The sequence below is a fragment of the Sciurus carolinensis genome, chromosome 6 (genome assembly GCF_902686445.1).
Source record: "Sciurus carolinensis chromosome 6, mSciCar1.2, whole genome shotgun sequence".
Taxonomy (NCBI): domain Eukaryota; kingdom Metazoa; phylum Chordata; class Mammalia; order Rodentia; family Sciuridae; genus Sciurus; species Sciurus carolinensis.
Genome location: NC_062218.1, coordinates 58,853,571 through 58,878,116, shown reverse-complemented (window position 1 = coordinate 58,878,116; position 24,546 = coordinate 58,853,571). Strand labels below are relative to the sequence as shown.

Genomic DNA, 24,546 nt, shown 5'->3' with positions numbered 1-24,546 from the left:
ATTTTTTTTAAAAATAATGTTCCATTTTGAAAAACAGTGATATATATGAACATGCTTAGTGCTGGTAGGATTTTAGTGAACTTCATAGTGATAATGTTTATTCCCCTAGAGTAAAAACTGTTCTTGTATAATTAAGGAATACTCACTTTTGCTTTGTAATACATAACTGGATTATTAGTTAAAGAAATCCCGAAATGATTTTAAATATGATGAATAGTATTGAAAGCAATCCAGTTATGAAACAAACCATAATATTGAGCTGTTCCCCTTATAAGTGTGAGGCTAATTATGACGGTCTTATCTATAACTGCTGCAGTCTGTAGAAAGTTCAGGGAGGTAGAGAATCTAGAGGCAAATGATAGCAATCCTTCTAGCCTCGGTCTCTAACATTATTTCACAATCTCATTACACACACACACACACACACACACAGAAGCAGAGGGGAAGAGGTAGGATAGGAAAGAGAGAGCCCTAAATCACAGACAAAAAATGGTGGGTCAAATCTAGTTCTGTTTAATGAGAGCTAAAAAGTTTTTTCACCCCTAGAATATGCTACACTTCCAATTTGACCTCTGAAACCATCCATACGTGGGAGATGTGCCAATATTTCATTTGGGGTGCAGGCAGGGGATATCTGGGATTGAACTCAGGGGCACTAGACCACTGAACCACATCCCCAGCCCTATTTTGTATTTTATTTAGAGACAGGATCTCACTGAGTTGCTTAGCACCTCACCATTGCTGAGGTTGACTTTGAACTCTCAATCCTCCTGCCTCAGCCTCCAGAGCCACTGGGATTACAGGCATGCACCACCATGCCCAGCTTAATTTTCTTTTTTTTTTTGTAACTCATTCATCAAACACACTGCTTAGAAGCTAGGGATTCAGGGTAGAAATCCTGTTTTTCCTTTAATGTTTCTGCTTTTCTATTCTATTATTAGAACTTTTCTCCCTGCTATGGTGAGTGGAAATCTTGGCTGGACTTTCCCCTGATTCCAGGGCGAGAAGGGAAGGGTGGAGGGTTCTGGACACAAAATCTGCAGGGGAGGAATTGAGGAGAAGATCATCCAACGATGTCTATTTCTAGAGGGAACCAGGTTGTATGGGACCTGGTGACCACCTTAGAGGTTGCACAAGGGTGCACCTGGAAGCAACCCAGGAGAACACCTGGGTTCTCAGACCTTTAGGATTCCAACTTTCCTTGGATCTTAGAAAACTTGAATTCTGCCAGAAAAATGGAAACATTTGAGCCTAAGAACAAGACGTGTACTCAACTCCTGATATCAGTGGACTCCAAAAAAAGGTAAATCATCTGGCAAAAATGTTACTTTGCCTGCTGTGTTCAAGTCTCCAATTTGACCAGATATTGTGAACTTTGTTCACACCAACTTGTGTAAAAACAACAGGCAGGTCTATGCTGTGAGTGAACTAGCAGGTCATCACACCAGTGCTGAGTCTTGGGGTTCCAACAGAACTGTGACTCAAATTCCCAGAGTTTGAGGTGGCAGGACCTACCATTCTGGCCATGATGTCTTTGGAAATATGTACAGAGGTGGCCACATGTTTGCACTAACCAAAACCTGGCACTATAGAGTGAACACAACCCAAAAGTAGTATGCTGTCTGCTCTGCCTTGGCCGCCTCAGCCTTACCAGATCTGGTCATGTCTAAAGGTCATGACGTTGAGGAAATTCCTGAACTTCCTTTGGTGGTTAAAGGTAAAGTTAAAGGTTACGAGTAGACCAAGGAGCCTGTTCTACTTCTTAAGAAACTTTAAGCCTGGAATGATTTCAGCAAAGTCTATGCCTCTCAACAAATGAAAGCTGGCAAGGGCAAAATGAGAAACCATCACCATATTCCATTCAGGGTGCCCTGTATCATCAATAATGCATAAAGGGTATCATCAAGGCCTTCAGAAATATCCCTGGAATTACTCTACTCCCTGTAAGCAAACTGCAAATTTTGAAATTTTCTCCTGGTGGGCATGTGGGACGTTTCTGCATTTGGACTGAAAGTGCTTCCCAGAAGTTAGACAAACTGTGTGGCACTTGGTCTAAAACTGCTTCCCTCAAGAATAACTATAACCTCCCTGTGCACAAGATGATCAACACTGACCTTAGCAGAATCTTGAAAAGTTCAGAGATACAAAGAGTCCTCAGGGCCCAACACAAGACCATTCAGGAGTCTGAAAATGAAGTAATTGAAAAACCTGAGCATCTTGTTGCAGCTAAATCCATATGCAAAGACCAGTCACTGGAATACCATTCTTGCCAGGCCAAGAATCACAAACTCCAGGTGGATAAAGCAGCAGCAGTAACAGCCAAGTCAGACCAGAAGGGGACTGCAGGCAAGAAGCCTGTGGTAAAGAAACAAGGAAAGAAGCAAAAGAAGCCTGTGGGTGGGGGAAACGGCTGCACCTACCAAGAAACCAACAGCTAAAAAAAACCTGCCTCAGAAGAAAAGAAGCCTGTGTGTTAACTCTTAAAGATGTTTTATTCTGTGAAATGAAATGATTTTGGACAGCTTATTTTGAATAAAGAGTTGGTCAGAGAGGCAGTGACCAAAAAACTAAAACAAAACAAAACAAAGAAAACTTTATCTAGGCACATAATCACCCAGAATAGACAACTAACTGCATTTCATCAATTCTCTATTTTAGAAATGACTAAGAAATAATATCCAAAATAATATTCAAGACACTGAGTTCCATAAGTTAACACTGCATAAATATGGGAAACCAAAGTATGTTCAGAGCAAGGATAGAGGAAGCAAGCTCTTCTTTATTCTGCTGTGGGGTCAATCCGTTAAATACCTGACCTGACTCAAGTTCCCAGGGGTAAAATTGCTGCTGGCCATGAGGTTCTGGGCTTTATATACAGCCTTAGCAGAGCCAGGCCATGGGAGGAGTTGGTTACTTTTGGTGAACCGTTTTGGTGGGGAGTCAGCAGGGCCAGGTTGTGGGAGGAATTTTGTGGCAGATTCATTTAGGGCCAGGCGGGATGACAGATAGGTAACCATATCCTTCAGTTTCCATTGTCATTCTTTCCAGTGTGTATTTTCTTCTGATTCTTAGAATTTGAGTTGTAAGCATACTATATAAACATGTAATTTTTGTCCTATTTTTCCATTATATTATATTATATTATATATATTATATATTTTTCATATTAGTACAATCTGGTATTTCTGTATAATATTTAAGTCAATGTATTTGCTATTGTCTTGATCATATCCCATTTATAAACATGAGGCCCATTTAATTAAATTTTATTTTTTCAATATCTATTGAACTCATGGGTGCTCTACCAGTAAGTTGAATTCCACCCCTTTTTATATTCAAATTTGAGGCAGGGTCTCACTAACTTGCCCAGGCTGGTCTTGAACTTGACGATCCTCCAGCCTCAGCCTCCAAGTAACTGGGTTTACAGTCATGTGCCACCATGACTAGCTCATTTCACGTTTTAAAAAAGAAAGTTTGAAGTTATAGGTGGTGTTCTGAATACAATAACATCCTGGCACTATAATTTGAAAGGAAAATAAGTTTGAAACGACCATTGAAATTATATAACTTATATTGAAATGAACGTTTCATAAATTCGTAAGAATACAAAATAAATGAAAAGCAAATTACCTCCCATGGGGGTGGGCTTCAGAATCGGACCTGGGGCTGTGGTTGTGGCTCAGTGGTACAGCACTTGCCTAGTATGTGTGAGATACTGGATTCGATCCTCTGCACCATATAAAAATAAATAAAGATATTTTTAAAAAGACTTGAATTCTAGTTTTTTTAAACTGTTTGACTTGCCTCTGTATTATTTCGTTTTTTAAAAGAATCAACCAAGAAAGATGATAATTGTGTGATTATCAAATGAGAAATTAAAAGACGTGTTTTTTATTCCCAAGAAAATTCTGAAAGCCTATTTAGAAATATTTGATATTGAAGTTCCGGTGGTGTCGGATATAAATGGAACATCGATATTTCTCAAAATCGTACAAAGAATTAGTGGAGTATAACCCGGGAGCTTAACAGAGCTGTGGGTTTCTCGGGTGTTTCATTTCAGGTGGACCCAAACCGCAGCACAGCGCGTGCCACGCCCGAGGCGATTCTCCCAGGCCCGCCCCAGGCAGGGCAGGGCCGAGAGGCTGGAGAACCTGGAGCCGGTGGCCGGCGAGCGGACTCTGCCCAGCGTTCCCGCCGCAGCGGACCCCCGCGGGCAGCCCCGCGCCGTATCAGGTCCCGGCGGGGCTCAGCAGCCCGCGGGGAGGCCATGGACCCGGCCCGGCGCGCTGCAGACCGCGGGGCTGTGAACACAGGGGCCGCGGCCAAGAGGCTGCTCCGCGGGGCAGCGACCACCGCGAAGGGGCTTCGGGAAGACCTGAGGGGCGTGGCCGCTCGGCCTTGGAAGGGCCTGTCCCGGATCCCGACGCAGGAAGGGCCTCGAGAGGAGGAGGTAGCAGCTGCTGGACACGAGTTCCGTAAGTCCTGGAACGAGGTCTCAGGTGATGCGGGCGCCCTCCTGATTGGCAGTGGGGTGGACTGAGTCCAGAGGACTTCAGAGCGTACCCAGTGCGGAGGCCCTGAGGTGAGAAGCAAGCCGTGCGGGGATTCGGCCCTGAAGACTCTCAAGTTCCTCCAACACTGCGCCCTTTGTTGGCTGCTTTTCAGCTTTGGAATCCTCCCCCACCCCAGTTTTGAGTCACAGTCCCCACCACCATGGTAGGAGGTAGGGAAAGTACTACTTTTCCAAATTAAGGAGGAGCCTATTTAAAGAAATGATTAAGCCCTTTGCAAATAAGGAAAGAGTTTCTTGTTATCTTTTATCCTGACTTAGACACTGATTTATGTGTGACATAAGTTACTTAACCTTTTTGCACATAAGTTTTTAAAGCATGGAGCAGATTATCTTTGCCTTGGGAATAACATATAGCCTAAATTGAAGCACACTTTTGAAGAGTCTTCGAAAGTTGAAAGTGATTAGAGTCTGTTAACAAGAGCACACCCAGTAATGGCCGGGATGGCCTCATTTCCTAAAGACCAGCCTTAGGAGCTGTATGCCAGTTCCTTAATATACCATGCAAGTAGTTCATTCATTCATTTATTCTAGAAATATTTTCAAGATCTTACTCTTTTTTTTTTAAAGAGTTTAAAATCATTTATTAAAATATAATACATAAAATCATGAAATAGGTAAAAAACTGTTCAAGACCACACACTGCTTTTGGTTCTCTGTACAGTATATGCACATATTAAATGATCATTCAAAAATCAAGAATAAATCGGGTCACTTTAATTCCAATTCTCTTTTTGTATGTGCAAAGTTAATATATGTTCAATTAAGCCAAGAGCATCAAAACTAAAATAAATGTAAATGTTCATGTTTATGTCAATGTTTTATAAGCTTTAAAAAAATTCACAAGAAGAATGTTCTCACTTATTTTTAAAACTGTGGTTAAATATACATCAAATTAGCCAGGCACAGTGGAGCACACCTGTAATCCCAGTGGCTCGGGAGGCTGAGGCAGGAGGATCTTCAAAGCCAGTCTCAGCAAAAGTGAGGCACTAAGGAACTCAGTGAGAGCCTGTCTCTTTTACACCTAAAATTGGTTCGAGAGCTGTCTGGTGATCTTGGTCCATTCACTATCATTTTCTAAGTAAGAACTGTTGGGCTAGTAGGAGGCTGTTTTATCATGGTCTTCATTTTGTCACTATTAAACCTTAATCTCCTATCATGTTCCAATGTATTACGTGTGTATTCAATCAAAGAAGTAAGGTTATTTTCCAGAATTGGCTCTCTCCTAAAGGTCAAAACCGTTAAGTTGCCCTGGTAAAGAGTTTTCCAGAGAACACCAGTACGGTTTCACAGATTGCTTTTTTCTCCTTCGGATACGTTTCAAGGACGGAGGCACCGGTTACTCCGGGTCCCGAATTTTCCGTCGACTCAAGTTTCTTGTCAGAAGACGGCCATCAGCGGACAGGGCAAACGACTGCGCCAACCCTTGTGAAGCTCGGCGGGTTGCCTTTTCTCTAAGTTATTTTTGGTGATTTTTTTTACTGTTTTTTCGGCGTAGTGCTAGTGGCACTCTCGGACAGGTTATCCCGTCGCTCCCGCTGGATTGATGAGATCAGGCATCACTCGAAAATGGCGCCGAAAGCGCTGAGGCTCTTCATTCCAAGATCTTACTCTTTGCTAGACATGTTCTAGATGTGGGGATGCAGAGAACAAGACAACCCCTTTTCTGATGGAGCTCATACTCTGTGTGATGAAGAGATGATAGACAAGTAAGGAAATACAAAGGGTAAGGTAATTTAAGGGACAGGTCTAAGTGCTATGAAGGTCATGAAATGGTCATGTGACTGAGACAGGGGCACAGAAGGGCTTAGATTTGATGACTTAGGCAGAGAGGACATTTTACAAATACCTGAATGACAGTAGACGTGGAAAAGGCTACCGAAGTGGAAAAACATAAGCAAGAGATAAGCAAATGCAAGACAAAATTGAAATTGATTTGTTCCAGAAAGAGGAAAATGACCAGCATTGCTGTAACATGGGAAGTGAGGGGACTCTGACCCCTTTTGGTCTCTGTTTCTTGGTTGCTATGAGGCAAACAGGCCTCCTCTGCCATGCACTCCCACTATAATATACTGTATTACCATAGGACCAAAGTAATAAGATGAAGTGACTATGGATTGAAACCTCTGAAACTGTGGGCCAAAATAAGCCTTCCATTCTTTTAAGTTGATTATCTCAGGTATTTTGTCATAGTAATGGAAAGCTAACTAATATAGGGTAGTAGGCAGAACCAGTTCATGCAAGGGCCTTGATTCCCTAAGAAAGTAACTTCAACTTGATCTTGTCAGCATTTTTTTTAAGTCTTAGCCATTCAAATAGATGTATATTGGTATCTCATTGTGGTTTTAATTGGCATTTCCCTGTTCCATTAAAGTCTTTTCTCTTTTTCTAAATTGGATTGTTGTTTTCTTACTGTTGAATTTTGAAAATTATTTATATATTCTGGTTATAGTAATTTGTCAGATATGTGATTTGCAAATATATTCTCCTAGCCTATGACTTGTCTTTTTTATTCTCTTAATAGTACTTTTCATAGAGTGAAAGTTCTTTTTCATTTTTTTTTTTTTAGTTGTCAATGGAACTTTATTTTATTTATTTATATGTGGTGCTGAGAATCAAACCCAGTGCCCTGAACATGACAGGCAAGTGCTCTACCACTCAGCCACAACCCCAGCCCCAAGTGAAAGTTTTATGTTTTGGTGAAGACTAATTTACCACTTTTATCTTTTATTGTCATGTTATTCCTAACATGCCCAACCACAGGCATTGAAGTTTTTCTCCTCTTTTCTTCTTAAAGCTTATAGTTTTGTGTTTTACATTTATGTCTGTCATCCATTTTGAACTAATTTTTGTATAAGGTATGAAATTTGCATCAAGGTCCATATTTCTCAATATGGATATCTAATTGTTCAAATAGCATTTGTTGAAAGTGTTATCCTTTTTCCATTGTCAAAGCTTGCAAACTCTTGTCAAAAATCAGTTGGTCATACTGTGCATCTGTTTCTAGATTCTGTATTTTATTTTGTTGATCTGTATATCTCTTTCTTTTCCAATATTCTGCTGTATTGATTATCGCAGATTTAAAATACCATTGAGTACAATGACACTTCTAACTTAATTCTTCTTTTTCAAAGTTTTTTTGGCCTCTCAAAGTTTTTTGCTTCTCTTTATAAACTTTGGAAGTAGCTTGTCTGTAACTACAAATGGCATTGCATTAAATTTATAGATTGATTTGTGGAGAATTGACATCTATGATTTTCAATCTTTCAATCCATGAATCCATGATTTACCTTTTCATTTATTTAGTCTTTGATTTCTTTCATTGACCTTTTGTATTTCTGTAGTATTGAGAAACTGTACATGTTTTGTTGGATTTATATGCAAGTATTTTTGGTTTTTGATAAATTATAAATTGTTTTTTATTTAATTAATTAATTAATTAATTTATACTGAGGATTGAACCCTGGGCACTTTACCACTGAGCTACATCCCCAACCCTTTTTATTTTTTATTTTGAGACAGGGTCTCACTAAGTTCCTGAGACCGGCCTCAAACTTGGCAATCCTCCTGCCTCAGCCTCCCAAGTCACTGGGATTACAGGTGTGTGCCACTGCACCTGGTATAAATTGTGTTTTTTAAAATTTTAGCTTTATTTGTTGACTGTCAGTATATAGAAATATGATTGATATTTATGTGTTTACCTTGTATAATGGAGCCTTGCTAAACTAACTTACTAACTTTATAGACGTTTTATACATTCCTTTGAACTTTTTTGTGCAATCAGGTTGTCTGAAACTATAGCAGAGATAGTTTTATTTCTTTCCAATCTATATGCCTTTTTACGTACTTATTCCAATTTATTTAAATGGAGTAGTGAGAGTGGGAATCTCTTTTTATTCCTAAACTTAGGGAAAAAGAAAATGTTCAGACTTTTATGATTAAGTGTGATATTGACTGTCAGTTTTTTATAGTTCCTCTTTATCAGGTTAAAGAAATTTCCTTTTATTCCTAATCAGCTGAGAAAGATTTGGGTGTTTTGGTTTGTCTGTTTTGTTTTAAATTGTTTTTTATCATGAATGGGTGTTGAATTTTTCGAAATATTTTTTGCCTCAATTAATATGATCATGTAGTTTTCCTTAGGCTATTAATATGATAGATTCCATAATGGATTTCCAAATATTGAATGTATTCTTGGGATAAGCCCCTCTTGATCATCATGTATTACACCTTTTTATATATCTTTGGATTTGAGTTGATTGTTTTTTGAGAAGTTTTTCATACTGTCTTCATGGGGGTTTTAGAATTAAAGCAATGCTGTCTCTTAAAATGAGTTGGGAAGAGTTTCCTCCTCTTCTGTTTTATAAAAGAGATTGTGTAGATCAGGTGTTATTCTTTAAGTGTTTGGAAAAATTCACCAATGAAACCACATGAACATACAGATTTTTGTTGTGGAATATTTTAAATTACAAATCTAATTTCTTTAATTGTTATAGAATTATTCAGATTATATAATCTTGAGTGAATTTTGGTGTGTTATATTTGGAAAAATATTTCATTTCATCTAAAATTATTCCATTTCATTGTTGAATTTATGTGGGTGGAGCTATTCATAATATTCCCTTATTGTTTTTTTAAAGTCTATGGGTTCTGGGCTGGGGAGATAGCTCAGTCGGTAGAGTGGTTGCGTTGCAAGCATAAGTCCCCATCCCCAGCACTGCAAAAAAAAAAAAATAGTCTATGGGATCTGTAGTGCTATACTTTCTTTTATTCCTAACATTGGTAATTTGTGTCTCCTCTCTTTTTTCTTGGTCAGTCTGTCTAGGTGTTTATTGGTTCATTGATGTTTTCAAATTACTAGCTTTTGTTTTCGTTGATTTTGTTTTTTATTTTTTATTTTTCAATCCATTGGTTATTGCTTTTACCTGTGTTACATTTCTTCTGTCTGCTTGCTTTAGGTATTTATTTTGCCCTTCTCCTTTCACTTTCTTAGGGTGTTAAGACCTTGCTTCTTTTCTAATGTAATCATTTAATGCTATAAATTTCCCTCTAAATACTACATCCCACACATTATGACATATTTTATTTTAATTTTCATTCAGTTCAAAATAGTTTCTACTTTCCTTTGGGGCTTTTTTTTTTTTTAATTCATGGTTCAATTTAAAAACAAGAAGAAGTGAAAAAAAAAAGATCTGATAATGCCAGACCTACATTCCCTAGCAATATTCTTCTGGAGCTGGGTAATGGTTACCTACCCATACACCCACCCACCCTCCCATCCATCCATCAAATATTTATTGAACACCCACTAACATGAGGTACTTCATTACTTCAACTTTCTCATGGAATTTGTATTCTGGTGAAAGAAACATACAATGAACAAGTGAACAAACATAATGTCAAGAGATAGGAAGAAAATGAAGTGAGGCATGGTATAAAGGGTGAGTGAAGGGCTGGGATGTGGCTCAGTGGTGGAACGTTTGCCTCACGTGTGTGAGGCACTGGGTTCGATCCTCAGCACTGCATATAAGTAAATGAATAAAATAAAGGTCCATCAACAACTAAAAAAAAAAATTTAAAAAAAAAGGGTGAGTGACAGGAGAAAGAGGATTGTATGGTCAGATATGAGTTTTCACAGCTAGTATCATTTGAGTAGGGACCTGAATGAAATGAGGGAGGGAGTCTCGACTTGTTTTCTAGTTCAGCAAGGTTCCCTCCTCTCCTGTCCCTCTTTCCTTATACTTGCCCAGCTCCTGAAGGCATTGGAGTTTTGACCCATAAAGAATTAACTGATCACTTAACCTTTCCTTGATAGTACACATTGCAACTGAGAAAAGCATGTATTGTAAGATATTCCTACAAATATTACATAGCGAAGTTGAAAATTGATATGTTTATGATTCGTCTGGGTCATTTTCTCAACTCTGTCACCTAGTAGCTGAAAGTAATCAGTGGTGTGCTGGTTAATGTTTGACTACTAGCTCTCTGGGCTTGAAGAGAGAGAAGTCCTTTTTGTAGCACTTTCCAATTTCCTTCGTGTAATTCTTCCTCCTAGCTGGTTTCAACCTGAAATATGATATCACTGAACACAGTTGGGAATATGCAATCAATTCTTTTAAGACTGTAGGAACTAGCTCCTACACACCCAAAAGTAGGTTTTATGATCCCCATTTCATAAATTAGGATACTATAATTGAGAATTGTTACAAGATTATATAATCAGTAAATTATGAAAAAGACATTGAACACCTTGAGCTCCTAAAGATTCTGATGTAATTGACTTGGGCTGAAAACCTGACATGGATTTTTTTTTTCTTTGTGAAACTAGAGCTGAGAACTATTGAGTTAATGATAGAGTGCTCACCTTGCAAGCACATAGGCCCTGGGTTCAATCCCCAGCACCGCAAAAAAAAAAAAAAAAAAAAAAAAAAAAAAAAAAAAGAGTCTTTTATGATGCTCCCTACTGTCTAGGAAGCAATCTTAAAATTCATTTTCCTTATAGATTGTAATAGAAAAGGGGGAAAGATAGTCAACTTAAGGTACAAAAGAGAATAGAATCCATGTGTCTTATTTCAGGACATAGTAGTGTCTTCATTCGTCTTGGATCATACCAAAGAGGGACAAGGACATGGAAGTTGAACTTGTGTCTCATTATATTAATACACAGGGGCAAAGAGGCTAGAGCTGTATGGGAACCAGGAGAGGGAACTGAGACAAGTCTGGCCTAGCTGGCAGAATGCTTTAGCTAAAGCATATGACAGAGTGGGTGATTTGATTCTCCACTTCAGCAGTATACCCTCAAACTCATACCCTGGACATATGGGGCGTGAAAGAACGAGGCGACACCAACTGCCAGTCCACCGGAGATGTTCCGCTTTATTCGGAGAATACACTCACTTTTATAGAGTGGAGAGAAGTCTCATAGGCCAGGGTATGGGACTGGGCGGTAGGTGATTGGGCAAGCTTTGTCGCTAGGGGATTGAGGCAGGGCGGTGGAGAGTGATTGGGTGCGGGCCGCACAGGCAAGGGTAACTGACACTCCGGAAGAGAAGCAGGATATGTGCCATATTGCCAAGGTGTGGTTCCAAGGGGGGTGGGTGGGGCTTTTGCAGCTGCTTGTGGGGGGTTAGGCCTTATATTCCTCCCTTTTTCCTCTATATACGGGAATGGGGTCGTTGTTCTTCCTCTGGCTACTTCCTGCTGGAGTGGGTTGTCGTTGGGAAGGTAGAGGCAAGAAGGGAGGGTTGAGGAGTAGGTCACTTATTAGTCCCCATAACAGAAGGCCAAATGCAGTCACTTCACCGGGAGGGAAGTCCATGAAAGTCCCTTGGAACCACAAAATTTGCAACTGGTCATCCCATTGGGAGAGGTAGTTGCTGGGGGTGACCATCCAGGCATCCACGGCAAGGGTTTCCAGGAATAGCTGCCACTGGTGACAGAAGGGGCTAGTCATCAGCTGATGAGATGTTCTTGCCAGGAGTTGGTTGGGTCCTCGGTGGCTAGCAGCTGGTAATTCCTGAGTAAGAGCTGGATAAAGGTTTGATTAGAGATTTTTCCCACCTGGGTTTGGATGAATTTCACGATACAAGGTAGGAAGAGACAGGCCACTAAGATGACAGCTAAGGGGCCTAGAATGGGCCACATCCAAGTGAGGAAGGGGTTTTGGATAAAGGCAGAGAGAGTGTTAGAACTTGTGTGTGTCTGTAGGCTAGAAGCGGGTGTGCAAGAGAAGCACAGAGAAAACAGTTCCCAGGGGAGAAGGAAGGAAGGGAACATTGAGAACAGCGAGAGTAGAACCTGCACCCAAGTGTAAATGGGTGACCCAGGGGAGTTGGCGGAGGAGTGAGAGGGTGGTTCTAGGGCAGAGGAGAGCTGCTCCTCTTTGTGTTGGATGTTGACAGAAACCAGGGAAAGAGTTCCGTATATGGGGATGTATTCCCGAGAAATGGAGAAGCCCCAGGGTTTGGGGGACCACCCATAGTAGAAAGCGTACCTACGAGGGGAAGCCCACTTGGGATTCCAGGGATCATGGATGTGAATAAAGAGGTTATTTGAATTTCAGGTGCGCCCCCTTTGGAGGCTACTGGTGGAGTTTTGGTCATGGGTAGCGCATAAGTAGGGGAGATAGCTTTTCTGTGCACCAACGGGTTAATTGGGAGGAGGTAAGGGAAAGGGGAATGTCAATGGCTGAGGAACACCCTGTCAGGGGGCAGTCTTTGTGGAGGCAAGATGAGTGATACTGGTTTGCCTGTCCGTGTAGGTTTCACGCACTTTAAATCTCCAGACAAAGGATGGTTTTTGAGAACCCTCTGGGTAGAGAGGGAGTGGAAGTAGAAGGAGGCTTAAGAGGAGTCATTCTTCCTGAATGGGGGACAGGGTTGGGGAGCGGGAGAGACAGAGCTTAAGAGGGTTGGAGGGGTGAGGGGTACACTGAAAAGAGTGGTGTATTGGTTCGTCCTGTAGCTGGTCAAGGTCTGTGGGCTGCTGAGGATGGGTTCCTGGTATAAGGCTTCAATCTAGAAATATGAACCCATGGTGTTACATGGTTATTGGATGTGGCAAGCTTAGCGGCTGTTGGGGTACACAGGATGACGGGATATGGTCCCTCCCATTTGGGAGTTAGGGGGGCTTTGGGTTCAGGGGGGTTGAGAAAGACCAATTGGCCTGGGTGTAGTATAAGATCATTTTTTGTGGCTGACGGGTCTGGAAGCAGCCAATCTTGATGTTTCCATAGTTCAGCCCGAAGGTGGGAGAGTAAGGGGAGGGCTATAGCGGATGGTATGGACCCTGGAACGGCTGTGATGCCAGGTGGTAGGAGAGGCCTTCCAAACATGACCTCAAATGGGGAAAGGTTGGTGGGTTTCTTCAGGAGTGCTCTAAGTCGAAGCAGGGCAAGGGGTAGAAGACGAACCCAGTCAAGGTGCAGCTCTAGAGACAATTTGTTTAAAATATCTTTTAACGTTCTGTTGGTTCTTTCCACTTTCCCTGATGCTTGTGGTCAGTAGGGACAGTGGTAGTGCCAGGGGAGTGGAAGGAATTTAGATACGCCCTGGATTATTTGGGCTGTGAACTCTGGTCCGTTATCAGATTGGATGGAAATAGGCATTCCAAATCTGGGAATGATCTGTGTTAGGAGAGAGTGAGCCTCTGTGGAGGCCTTTTTATTGGTTGTTGGGAATCCTTCCACCCATCCTGAGAAGGTGTCCACAAATACTAGGAAGTATTTGTGATGTCGGACAGGGGGCATGTTGGTAAAATCGACCTGCCAGTCAGCCACAGGGGTGTGGCCCCTGGCCTGGTGTGAGGGATAAGGTTTAGGTTTGAGGGGAGTGTTGGGGTTGGTGCGCTGTCAAACGGCGCAAGAGAGGGAAACATAGTGGAGTAGGGTTTTTTCTGCTGGGGTAAGTGAGAAGAAGGTTTGTAAAAAATGGGACAGTGATTGGGGGCTGGAGTGGAAGAGATCATAGAGAAGACTGAAGAGGGAGAGTTTATCCTCAGGAAGTTGTAATGAGAGCCTCTATGACTGAATCGAGGGAGACTACCGCGTAACCCGCATAATAGGTGTGGTCTTCCCTGAATGAAGACCCATCTGTAAACCATGTGAAGTCAGCATGTGGGAGGGGGCCCTTGGAAATGGAGGAGTGACAGGGTATAAAGTTCTGGAGGGTCTCCAAGCAATTATGGAGAGGTGTGTTGGGAGGGTATGGTATTGGGAGTAGAGGGGCAGGGTTTAGGGGCGGGCATGGGAGAAAGGAGATGGTGGGATTCTCCAGGAAGGAAGATAGGAGGGCTAGGAGTCTGGACGGCGGAAGGGACTGGAGAGCTTTATAGGAGAGCAGATCCTTGAGGTGATGGGCTGAAAGGATGGTGAGAGGTGCCCCAAAAGTTAATTTGTAGGCTTCCTTTTGTAATAGGTGCCTGGCTGCTAGGGCTCGTAGGCAGGGGGCCCATCCTCGTACAGTGGGATCTAATTGTTTGGAAAGGTAGGCCACAGGGGTGAAGGAAGGGCCATAGATCTGTCCTAGGACCCCCAAGTCTTGACCGCTATTCTCGTGGACGTAGAGGGAAAAAGGTTTGGTAAGGTCCGGGAGATGAAGTGCGGGGGCTTCAACTAGAACTTGTCTAAGTTTGAGGAAGGGGCGGCAAGGTGTGTAGGATAGAGGTTCTTCAGGGTACTCTTTCACTAGGTCATAGAGAGGTCGAGCCAACAGGGAAAAATTTGGAATCCAAACCCTGAAGTACCCAGCCAGTCCCAGGAATGAGAGGATCTCGGCTTTGGTTTTGGGGATGGGGAGGGTGGTGAGGAGCTGTTTCCTGTCAAGAGTAATTTCCTTTCTCTGTGGGGAGAGCTGGAAACCTAGGTAAGTCACGGTTGAGAGGGAGATTTGGGCCTTGGAAGGGGAAAGGCGGTAACCCCTCTCTGCTAAAAAGTTGAGGAGTGAAGCAGTGTCGATTTGGGATTGTTCCCAGGATAGACTACAGAGAAGGAGGTCATCCACATACTGCAAGAGGACAGATTGTGGATGGGATGCATGGAAGGTTTTGAGATCCTGGGCCAAAACCTGTCCAAAGAGGTGGGGACTATCCTGAAACCCTTGAGGAAGGACTGTCCATGTCATCTGTTTGGAATGCTGCCTATGTGGGTTCGTCCAAGTGAAAGCAAAGATATCTTGGGAGGAAGGGTCAAGGGGAATGGAAATGAAGGCATCCTTTAAATCTAAGACTGAGAAGTGTGTGGATGATACGGGGACTTGGGATAGTAAAGTGTACGGGTTAGGGACTAGGGGATGTATGGGAACAATGGAAGCGTTGATTAGGCGGAGGTCTTGGACTAGGCGGTGTGATCCATTGCCCTTTTTAACTGCCAGAACAGGGGTGTTGAAGGGTAAATGCATGTGATGGATATACCGTTTTCAGTGGAGATCCTCAATGATGGGATGAAGTCTAAGGAGTGCGGTGGTGCTTAGGGGATATTGGGCCTGATGTATATATTTGGTGGGGTCTTGTAGTTTAATAGTAATAGGGGGACATTGGGCATTGGAGGGGCTACTAGTGTCCCATACTGTAGTATTTATGGGGTAGGTCAAAGTGGGGAGGGAATTTTCTGGGATGGGATCCCTGGTTTCAGAAAGGAGGGCTAAAAGGAAGGGGGTCGTGGGGGAGGATGAAAATGGTATGGTGATAGACACCTTTAATAGGGAGAGGATATCCCTTCCCATGAGAGGGATGGAGCATTGAGGCATAACTAAGAAAGAGTGGGAGAAAGAAAAATTACTGCCTTGAATGGAGCAAGTTAGGAAGGGGGTTTTGCGGGGGGAGAATTTGTTTCCCTCCTACCCCAACTATAGGAGAGGTGCTAAGTGTGGTAAGGCCCCAGAATTCCCTCAAGACCGAGAAAGTAGCGCCAGTATCTAGGAGGAAGGAGGTGGGGGCGCCATCCACAATAATAATGACCCTGGGTTCTCTTCTTGTTATGGACATGGTCGGGGAGAACCCAAGGCCTCGTCAATCCTCATCGGCTAACCCTACCATAGATGGTTGCCGTGTTCCAGGTGCTTGAGGGTCACTTGACCATCCGCCCCTTCGGGCGAAAGGGCAATCGGAACCCCAATGCCCCCTCTTTCAGCATTTTGGGCAAGGTGTGGTGGGTTGCCTGGGAGAGGAACAGGCTTTTGACCAATGTCCTTCTTTGCCACACTTAAAGCATGCCCCAGGTGGAGGCTTGGGGTTGGATGTGGCAGGAGAACGCCCTGGGGGTAGATTTTATGATCTGAGCCAGCATTTGGAAATTGGCTTGATGAGCTCTTTGCTTCTGGTGCTCCTTTTCCTCTTCCTGGTTATGAAAAACCTTGAAGGCCACTGATAAGATCTCAGTCTGAGGGATAGCTGGGCCCTATTCCAATTTCTTAATTTGGCTTTAATGTCAGGGTAGGATTGGGCCAAAAATACATCATAAGGACATGTTGGCTGTCATCCGAGGTGGGGTCTAGGTTGGTGTATTGTTGGAGGGCCTAGGTGAGCCTGTTTAGGAATTCGGATGGGGTTTCGTCCTTCTTCTGGATAATTTCCTGAACTTTTTGGACATTGACGACCTTACAGGCAGCCTTTTTAAGATCCATAACCAGGCAAGAGGCAAAATGTCCCTGGCTTGGATTCCTTGGGCGATGTTATAATCCCAATGTGGGTCTTGTTCGGGGACTGCATGTGGGCCGGGTGGGTGGTTGGAGTCGGTGCAGTGTGTGTCATTGGCATGAGTTTGAGCGGCATCCCAGACTCGGCGACGTTCTTCAGGTAGGAGGGTGTTGGCCAGGAGCATGAAAATGTCATGGTGTGTTAGGCTATAAGCCTGGAGGACCCATTGAAACTCCCTGATGTAGGTGGTGGGATCTGTACTGAAGGAACCCAGTTTCCTCTCTAATTGTGTCAGGTCTGCCAGGGAAAATGGCACATGGACCCAGACCACACCCTCGGCGCCAGCCACTTCACAGAGAGGGGCAATAGTGAGGGGGGTAGGGGGAGGCCCTCAGGAGCGCGTGAAGGGAGGGCTAAAAGGGTGGGAGGTGGGAGGAAGTGGGGGAGGAAAGGAAGTTGGGGAAGATACTGGGGTAGCAGAGGGAGCAGCAGGAGGAAGCGCGGGGGCAGAAGGTGGAGGCCTATAAGTGGGGGGTGGTTCAGCGGCAGGGTCGAAGGCTGTCTCTGAGGCCCTGGGGGGGTGAGAGAGAGGTTTGCAGGTTAAAAGGACCTGAGACAGAGTGTAGGTGGAGCAGAGTGACGGATGTTGGGCTAGAAGGCAGAAAGCTTGGATGTAGGGAATCTCCTTCCATTTTTCCTGGCACTGGCAATAATTGGAGAGGTCTCAAAGAATGTTGGGATCTAGTGTACCCTGGGGGGCCATACACTCTGATTGTCTAGGGGATAGTGAGGCTAATCCTGGGTGCAAAATTTGACGAGAAGTTTTGGTTTGATATCTGGCTTGAGGGACAGGGTGCTAAGGTTTTTTAGGAGACATTGAAGGGGGGAGTCCCCCAGCGGGGAGGAAGAAGACGTTCCCATTGCCAAAAAGGAGAGGAGGAGAGTCAGGAGAGACAGGGAAGGGAGAGAAAGGGGAAAGAGAGAGAGAAGGAAAAAGAAAGGTGATAGAGGAATATCCTTCGGCCGGTAAGGAGAGAAGAGATCCTAAAGGGCGTCCCCGATAGGTCTCAATCAATCCTGGAGGGGTTCGAAAACGAACCAGTTGAAGAGGAGGGTGTGGATCGTAACCCAGGCCCTCACTCTCCCGGGGGCAAAGGCCTGGAGCCTGAAGGAACCTGGTACCAGGGTTTCTGGAGACCCCGCAGTCTGGAAAGAACAGCAAAGAGGAATGATGGAGAGAAGGGGTGGCGCAAGGGAAGGTCAATTTCCAAGAGTCTTTAAAAGTGAAACTGGGCGACTGGAGTATGAGTCCTGATTGAGTCGTGTGTTAAGATCTAAGTGAAATGCCACTTTTGGAGTGTTGTGGCCGAGGAGGAGCCTGGGAGTCCGCTGTCGCCCTGAAGGCCTAGGCGGGGTGTGACCTCCCTTCCCGTTGGGCGTTGGGAAGTTGCCAGACAATCACGGTCAAGAGTCCCATGATAGCCCAAACGAGAGTGGTTCCTCCGCCCCGGGGGCACTTACCGAAAGGATGAGCCGGTGGTGAGTGAAGAGAGCCAGCTCCGGGAAAGATGGTCGAGGGTGGAGCAGCAGCAGTGTCGCAAAGAAGAGAGACGAGCCAGAGAGGCGCTCGTCTCTCCCAGGTTTCGGCACCACCGAAAGAACAAGGCTGACACCAACTGCCAGTCCACCGGAAAAGTTCCGCTCTATTCGGAGAATACACGCACTTTTATAGAGTGGAGAGAAGTCTCATAGGTCAGGGTATGGGACAGGGCGGTAGGTGATTGGGCAAGCTTTGTCGCTAGGGGATTGAGGCAGGGCGGTGGAGAGTGATTGGGTGCGGCCCGAGCCGGTGGGAAACTGACACTCCGGAAGAGAAGCAGGATATGCGCCATATTGCCAAGGTGTGGCTCCAAGAGGGGTCGGGGGTGGGGCTTTTGCAGCTGCTTGTGGGGGGTTAGGCCTTATAGGGTGTTGGAAAGCTCAGGTGTTTGATTCTGACTTCCTGGGACAGTTTAATCACTGATTTTCTTTTAAGACATAAGCAAGTGATTTAACTTTTAAATCTGTTTTGAAATTTCATCTGTAGGATGGGGATGAAAATTCTTATGCCATCAGATATTTTATTTTATAAAAACCTTCTCAGACTCCAACATTTGTAGGTAAAGCAGAGGAGGAAGAACCAATATAGGAGACTGGAAAGCAGCAAGTGGTTGCAAGGAGACTGTGATCCTTGGTGTCAAAGTCAGCCAAGGGTTCGGTGTACCTGGCGGAGAAGTCATGACTGGATCTTGGCAAGATGGAGCAACTCAGTGGAGTGGAGTGGAAAAAAATGTCTGATTAGCTTAGATGAGACTGTGAGATAAATAAATTGAGATAGCAATTATACAACACTTACAAGTAAGTGTGGAGTAATGGGAAATTGAAAATGAAGGAATGTGAACTCAAGGGAGGGTTGAATGTTCTTAATATGTGAATGCTAACCCATAACAAGAGAGGGTAGGGAGGGGAAGTATAGAAGTTCATTGGATTAGACAAAAGGGAATGAAGTGAAGGGAGGGGGGATGGGAATAGGAAAGACAGTAGAATGACTCAGACATAAGTTTCGTATGCTCATGTGAATACATGACCAGTGTAACTCCAAATTATGTACAACCACAAGAATGGGATCAGAACTGGAAGGGGTTGCACTCCAGGTATGTAAAATATGTCAAAATATGCCCTACTGTCATGTATAGATAAAAAAATAAAATTAACCCTAAATAATAAGGACTTGACTGAGGGAGTTCACCCCTTTTTGCCTTCCTACCTTCTGCCATGTGAGGACATAACACTTACAACAAGGTGCATCTTAGAAGCAATGATCAGCCTCCATACAACTGAACCTGCTAGCACCTTGATCTTGGCCTTTTCTGCATATAGAGAACAGTGAGAAATAAATTTCTGTTCTTTATAAATTACCCAGTCTCACATTTCTCATAGAAACAGAAAAAGCAATCATGAAATTCATCTGGAAGAACAAAAGACCCAGAATAGCCAAAGCAATCCTGGGCAGGAAGAGTGATGCAGGAGTTATCACAATACCAGAACTTAAACTCTACTACAGAGCAATAGTAACAAAACGGTATGGTACTGGCACCAAAATAGACAGGTAGACCAATGGTACAGAGTAGAAGACACAAAGACATACCCACATAAGTACAGTTATCTCATATTAGACAAAGGTGCCGAAAACATATAGTGGAGAAAAGATAACCTCTTCAACAAATGATGCTGGCAAAACTGGAAATCCATATGCACTAAAATGAAATTAAACCTCTATCTCTCACCCTGTACAAAACTCAACTCAAAATGGATCAAGGATCTAGGAATTAGACCCGAGACCCTTCACCAAATAGAAGAAAAAGTAGGCCCAAAATCTCTATCACATTGGCTTAGGACCAGACGTCCTTAACAAAACCCCCATAGCATAAGAAATAAAAGCAAGAATCAATAAATGGGATAGATTCAAACTAAAAAGCTTTTTCTCAGCACAGGAAACCATCAATAATGTGAAAAGAGAACCTACAGAGTGGGAGAAAATCTTTTCCACACACACTTAAGACAGAGCACTCATCTCCCAAGTTTATAAAGAACTTAAAAAACTTTACACCCAAAATACAAAGAACCCAATCAATAAATGGACTAAGGAAATGGGCAGACACTTCACAGAAGAAGATATGCAGGTGATCAACAAATATATGGAAAAGTGCTCATCATCCCTAGTAATTAGAGAAATGCAAATTAAAACCAACTTAAGATTTCATATAACTCTAATTAGAATGAATTTTATCAAGAATACAAGCAATAATAAGTGTTGGTGTGAATGTGTGGAGAAAGGCACACTCATACATTGCTGGTGGAGTTGCAAATTGGTGCAGCCACTCTGGAAAGCAGTATGGAGGTTCCTCAGAAAACTTGGAATGGACCCACCATTTGACCCAGCTATCCCATTCCTCAGTTTATATCCAAAGGACTTAAAATCAGCATACTACAGTGATTTAGCCACATCAATGTTCATAGCAGCTCAATTCACAATAGTTAGATTGTGGATCCAACCGAGATGCCCTTCAATTGACGAATGGATAAAGAAACTGTGGTATATATACACAATGGAATATCACTCAGCCATAAAGAAGAATAAAATTATGGCATTTGCTGGTAAATGGATGAAGTTGGAAAATATCATGCTAAGTGAAATAGACCAAGCCCAAAAAACCAAAGTCCAAATGGTTTTTCTGATAAGTGCATGACAATATATAATGAGGGAGGGTGGCGGGGGTAAGAGAAGAATGAAGGAACTTCGGATGGCGTAGAGGAAAATAGGGTGGGAGGGGGTGGGGACAGAAAGATAGTAGAATGAAACAGACAGAATTATCCTATGTATATGTATGATTACATGAATGGTGTGAATCTACATTGTGTACAACCATAGAAAAGAAAAGTTGTACCCCATTTGTGTACAAGGAATCAAAATACAGTCTGTAAAAATAAAGATTTTAATGAAAAAATAAATAAAATAATAAATAAATAAATTACCCAGTCTCAGATATGTTGTTATAGTAACAGAAACAGACAGATATCATGGACTCTAAACAGCACAAGGAAGGAAGGACCTAGTGATGAATAATATGAAAAGATGGTTGAACAATGTATAGGCAAACTTGATGAGGTTTCAGAATTCCTGGACTTGAACTGGAGCAGGTGAGGGAATGGATGAGAAGTAGTGGTCAAAGAATGGGATTCTTGAAGTGAGGGTATCAGAGGTAGTTTAGTTTGATAATTAGGTCAAGAATGTATCCCTGGGGTTGGGGTTGGGGTTCAGTGGTAGTGCACCTGCCTAGCACCCGTGAGGCCCTGGGTTTGATCTTCAGTGCCACATAAAAATAAAAATAAAGGTATTGTGTCCACCTACAACTAAAAAATACATATGTTTTTTAAAAAAGAATGTGTTCCAGAAATTTGATCTTGAGGTCAGATGAGAGAAAGATGATCAGACGTGAGGGAGTTGGGGAACTAAATGGCCAAGGTGTCAGGCTAATCATCTACAAAGGTGTTGAAGTTGTCTAGGAAGGTGACAAGAGTAGGGATGGGAAGCAGGAGAGTGATCAGGTGATAGAAAGAACAAACACGTAAATCTGTATTCATCCGGACAAAATATCACAGACTGGGCAGCTTAAACTACAGACATTTGTTTTCTCACACATCTGGAGATTAGAAGTCAAAGATCACTGTGCCCGCAGGTTGGTTTCCTCTCAGCTCTCTCCTTGTAGATGGCCTCATTCTCTCCATCTTTTCATGAGCTTTCCTTTGTGTATGTCTGTATCCCAATCTTCTCTTTTTGTAGGTAAAGGAGTCATATCAAGTTAGAATCTACCTGTGTAGCCTTATTTTACCTTATTACTTCTTTAAAGGCCTTATCTCCAGATAAGCCACATTCTGAAGTACTAGGAGTCAGATTTCTAACACATGAATTTTGGAAGGACATAGTTTAGCCCATAATAGTATCTTCCTTGAAGATACTCCTTGGCCTTTGACTAGACTTGGCAGTGTTCTGAAGGATGTTTTTTGGAGATAGTCTATTGTTGATTCTGATTAACCTCAATTCTGATTTTATCCCCCAGGTTGGGGTTTTCCATTGAGAACCCTGTAACTCCCTTACATGACAAAACTTCAAAAAATCCCAGAATTTTCTCTGTACTAGTTAATAAAGCCTGCCATCTGAATACGTATATGTGTGTGATGTGTAAAGTTTAATAGGTGTGACTCTACTTTTATGTCCTTACATATAAATGAGAATAAAATGACTTCATTCATGCTAGCCTTTGTGTGTCTTTTGTTTTAAGGTTTCATTCCTGCAGGTTAGGCATCTATGCAGAGTTCTGCAGACAAAGTTTTATCTTTGTAGGTTATAAAAGCATTTGGACTCCTCCCCACCTAATGTACAGACGTGTTACAAACGATGTCCCATGGGGAAGTCTGTGGCCACCCTGTGAGCTCCTAAGCATATATCACATTACTGACTTCAGGGTGGTCCTCATGAATAATGTTTTGTTTGAGGCCAGGGACAATGATAAGTCTGTGAAAACACTCGCAGCATGAGGAGAAGGTGGAATCCTGCAACTACAACTTTATAAAATACTGAAGTAAAGTTCTCATGTCCTAAAAAGCAGAATGTGAAAGACTCAAGCTGTTATTTCAAGTGTTTAGAATTATTAGCTTTGCCACATGACATGCGATTTCTCTGTGGCCTCCTTCAATTCCCACAGTCATGCTTGCTTGCTCTCTTTCAGTACTGCCAAAGGAGAAAAGCTTTCAGAATGCTGCTAAAAGCAATAATTTGGATCTTATGGAAAAGCTATTTGAAAAGAAGGTTAACATTAATGCTGTGAACAATGTGAGTAGAAGTCACAAACGTGACAAGTGACTATTCTAACTGGTGGCTTGGGTTTACACAGGTCAAATGAAATAATAATAAAATTTTAAAAGATTAGGCTGGCTGAGACTTGGGAGCTCTACTTGTTGCTAATTCCAGAGTATTTAAGTGAAATGTGAAATCAGGTGGTAGAAAAGGCTCTGGATGTTTTAATTTATCTTATGAAAGGGGGAATGCACAATCTTTATGCACATCTGTGGGTAGGCAGTAGAACCCATTGTCAGAGTTATGGACTTGGTCCTAGACTGTACCCTGTGGATCATTTTGACCTCACATAGTCTGTAAAGGCAGAACATCTTTTGCTGTACAATCTGGGTTGTTTCTCTTCAACAATGTCCTTTGTGGTTGGATTTTCAAGTTTAAAATCCAAAGGAGTGTGTGGATTTTCATTGTACTGTTTTTGAAATACAGAGTACAGACATATTGGGCAGTGAGACCTTTTCTGAAGCCTGGCTCTTCCTTGCTTTTTTTTTTTTTTTTTTGTGGTGCTGGCGATCGAACCCAGGGCCCTGTGCTTGCAAGGCAAGCACTTTATTAACTGAGCTATCTCCCCAGCCCTCCTTGCTTGTTCTTTAAGTGCCTGGGTTTTGGAATAGAAGTCCACGGTCAGAAACGTAGATTCCCTACTGCTTGATTTTGTGAGACTTTCTTGACAGCCCCTTAATACAAGATATATCAAAGTGAACAGGTTAGGAGCTGATCAAAACACTTAGGATAATTATTGGAGTTTTCAAGATGGGGTAGCAAAGGTGGATTTAATGCTAAGCATAAGTTTCCAGGTCCTTTTCCAGGCCCTTCCTCCTTCTCCTTCTTTTTCTCCTTATTTTCCTCTTCCTCCTCCTTCTCCTCTTGACCTCCTTATTCTTTTCTTTTTTTTTTTTTTAACCAGGGATTGAACTCAGGGGTGCTTAACCACTGAGCCACATCTCCAGCCCAGTTTTTAATTTTTAATTTTGAGACAGGGTTTCGGTAAGTTGCTCAGGGCCTTGCTAAATTGCTGAGGCTGGCTTTGAACTTGAGATCCTCCTGCCTCAGCCTCCCAAGCTTCTGGGATCACAACAAACACTGGAGTTTTATTCAGCCATATAGAAAAATGAAGTTATGCAGTTTGCAGGAAAATGGGTGGAACTTGAGAACATTATGTTAAACAGAATAAACCAAACTTAGAAAGTTGAGGGTCATATGTTTTTCCCTTATAAATGGAAGATAGAGAGCAAAAAGGAAAAAAAAAAATGTGGGGAGAACCCTCATGAAAATAGAAGGCAGACCAATAGAGTAGAGGAAAGTGTCCATGGGCTAGAAGAGGAGAGGTACTAGGGAATGAAATTGACCAAATTATATTGTTATAGAGTGTGCTCATACAAATATGTAACAA

General features: G+C 42.7%; 1 protein-coding gene across 9 annotated transcripts in view; it reads left to right on the top strand.

Annotated features, from left to right (window-relative positions):
• The window catches only part of Polk (DNA polymerase kappa), a 151,130-nt gene that overhangs the window by 72,878 nt on the left and 53,706 nt on the right, over positions 1-24,546 (top strand). For 7 of the 9 annotated variants that reach the window (XM_047555704.1, XM_047555705.1, XM_047555703.1 and 4 more), the window contains one exon: positions 4,061-6,871. In XM_047555704.1, coding sequence (XP_047411660.1) covers positions 4,061-4,307 — 247 coding nt within the window. In that variant the 3' untranslated portion in view covers positions 4,308-6,871. Of the gene's footprint in view, positions 1-4,060; positions 6,872-23,028; positions 23,133-24,546 lie in introns of those variants that run through there. The other 2 variants (XM_047555710.1, XM_047555708.1) reach the window with 2 other exon arrangements.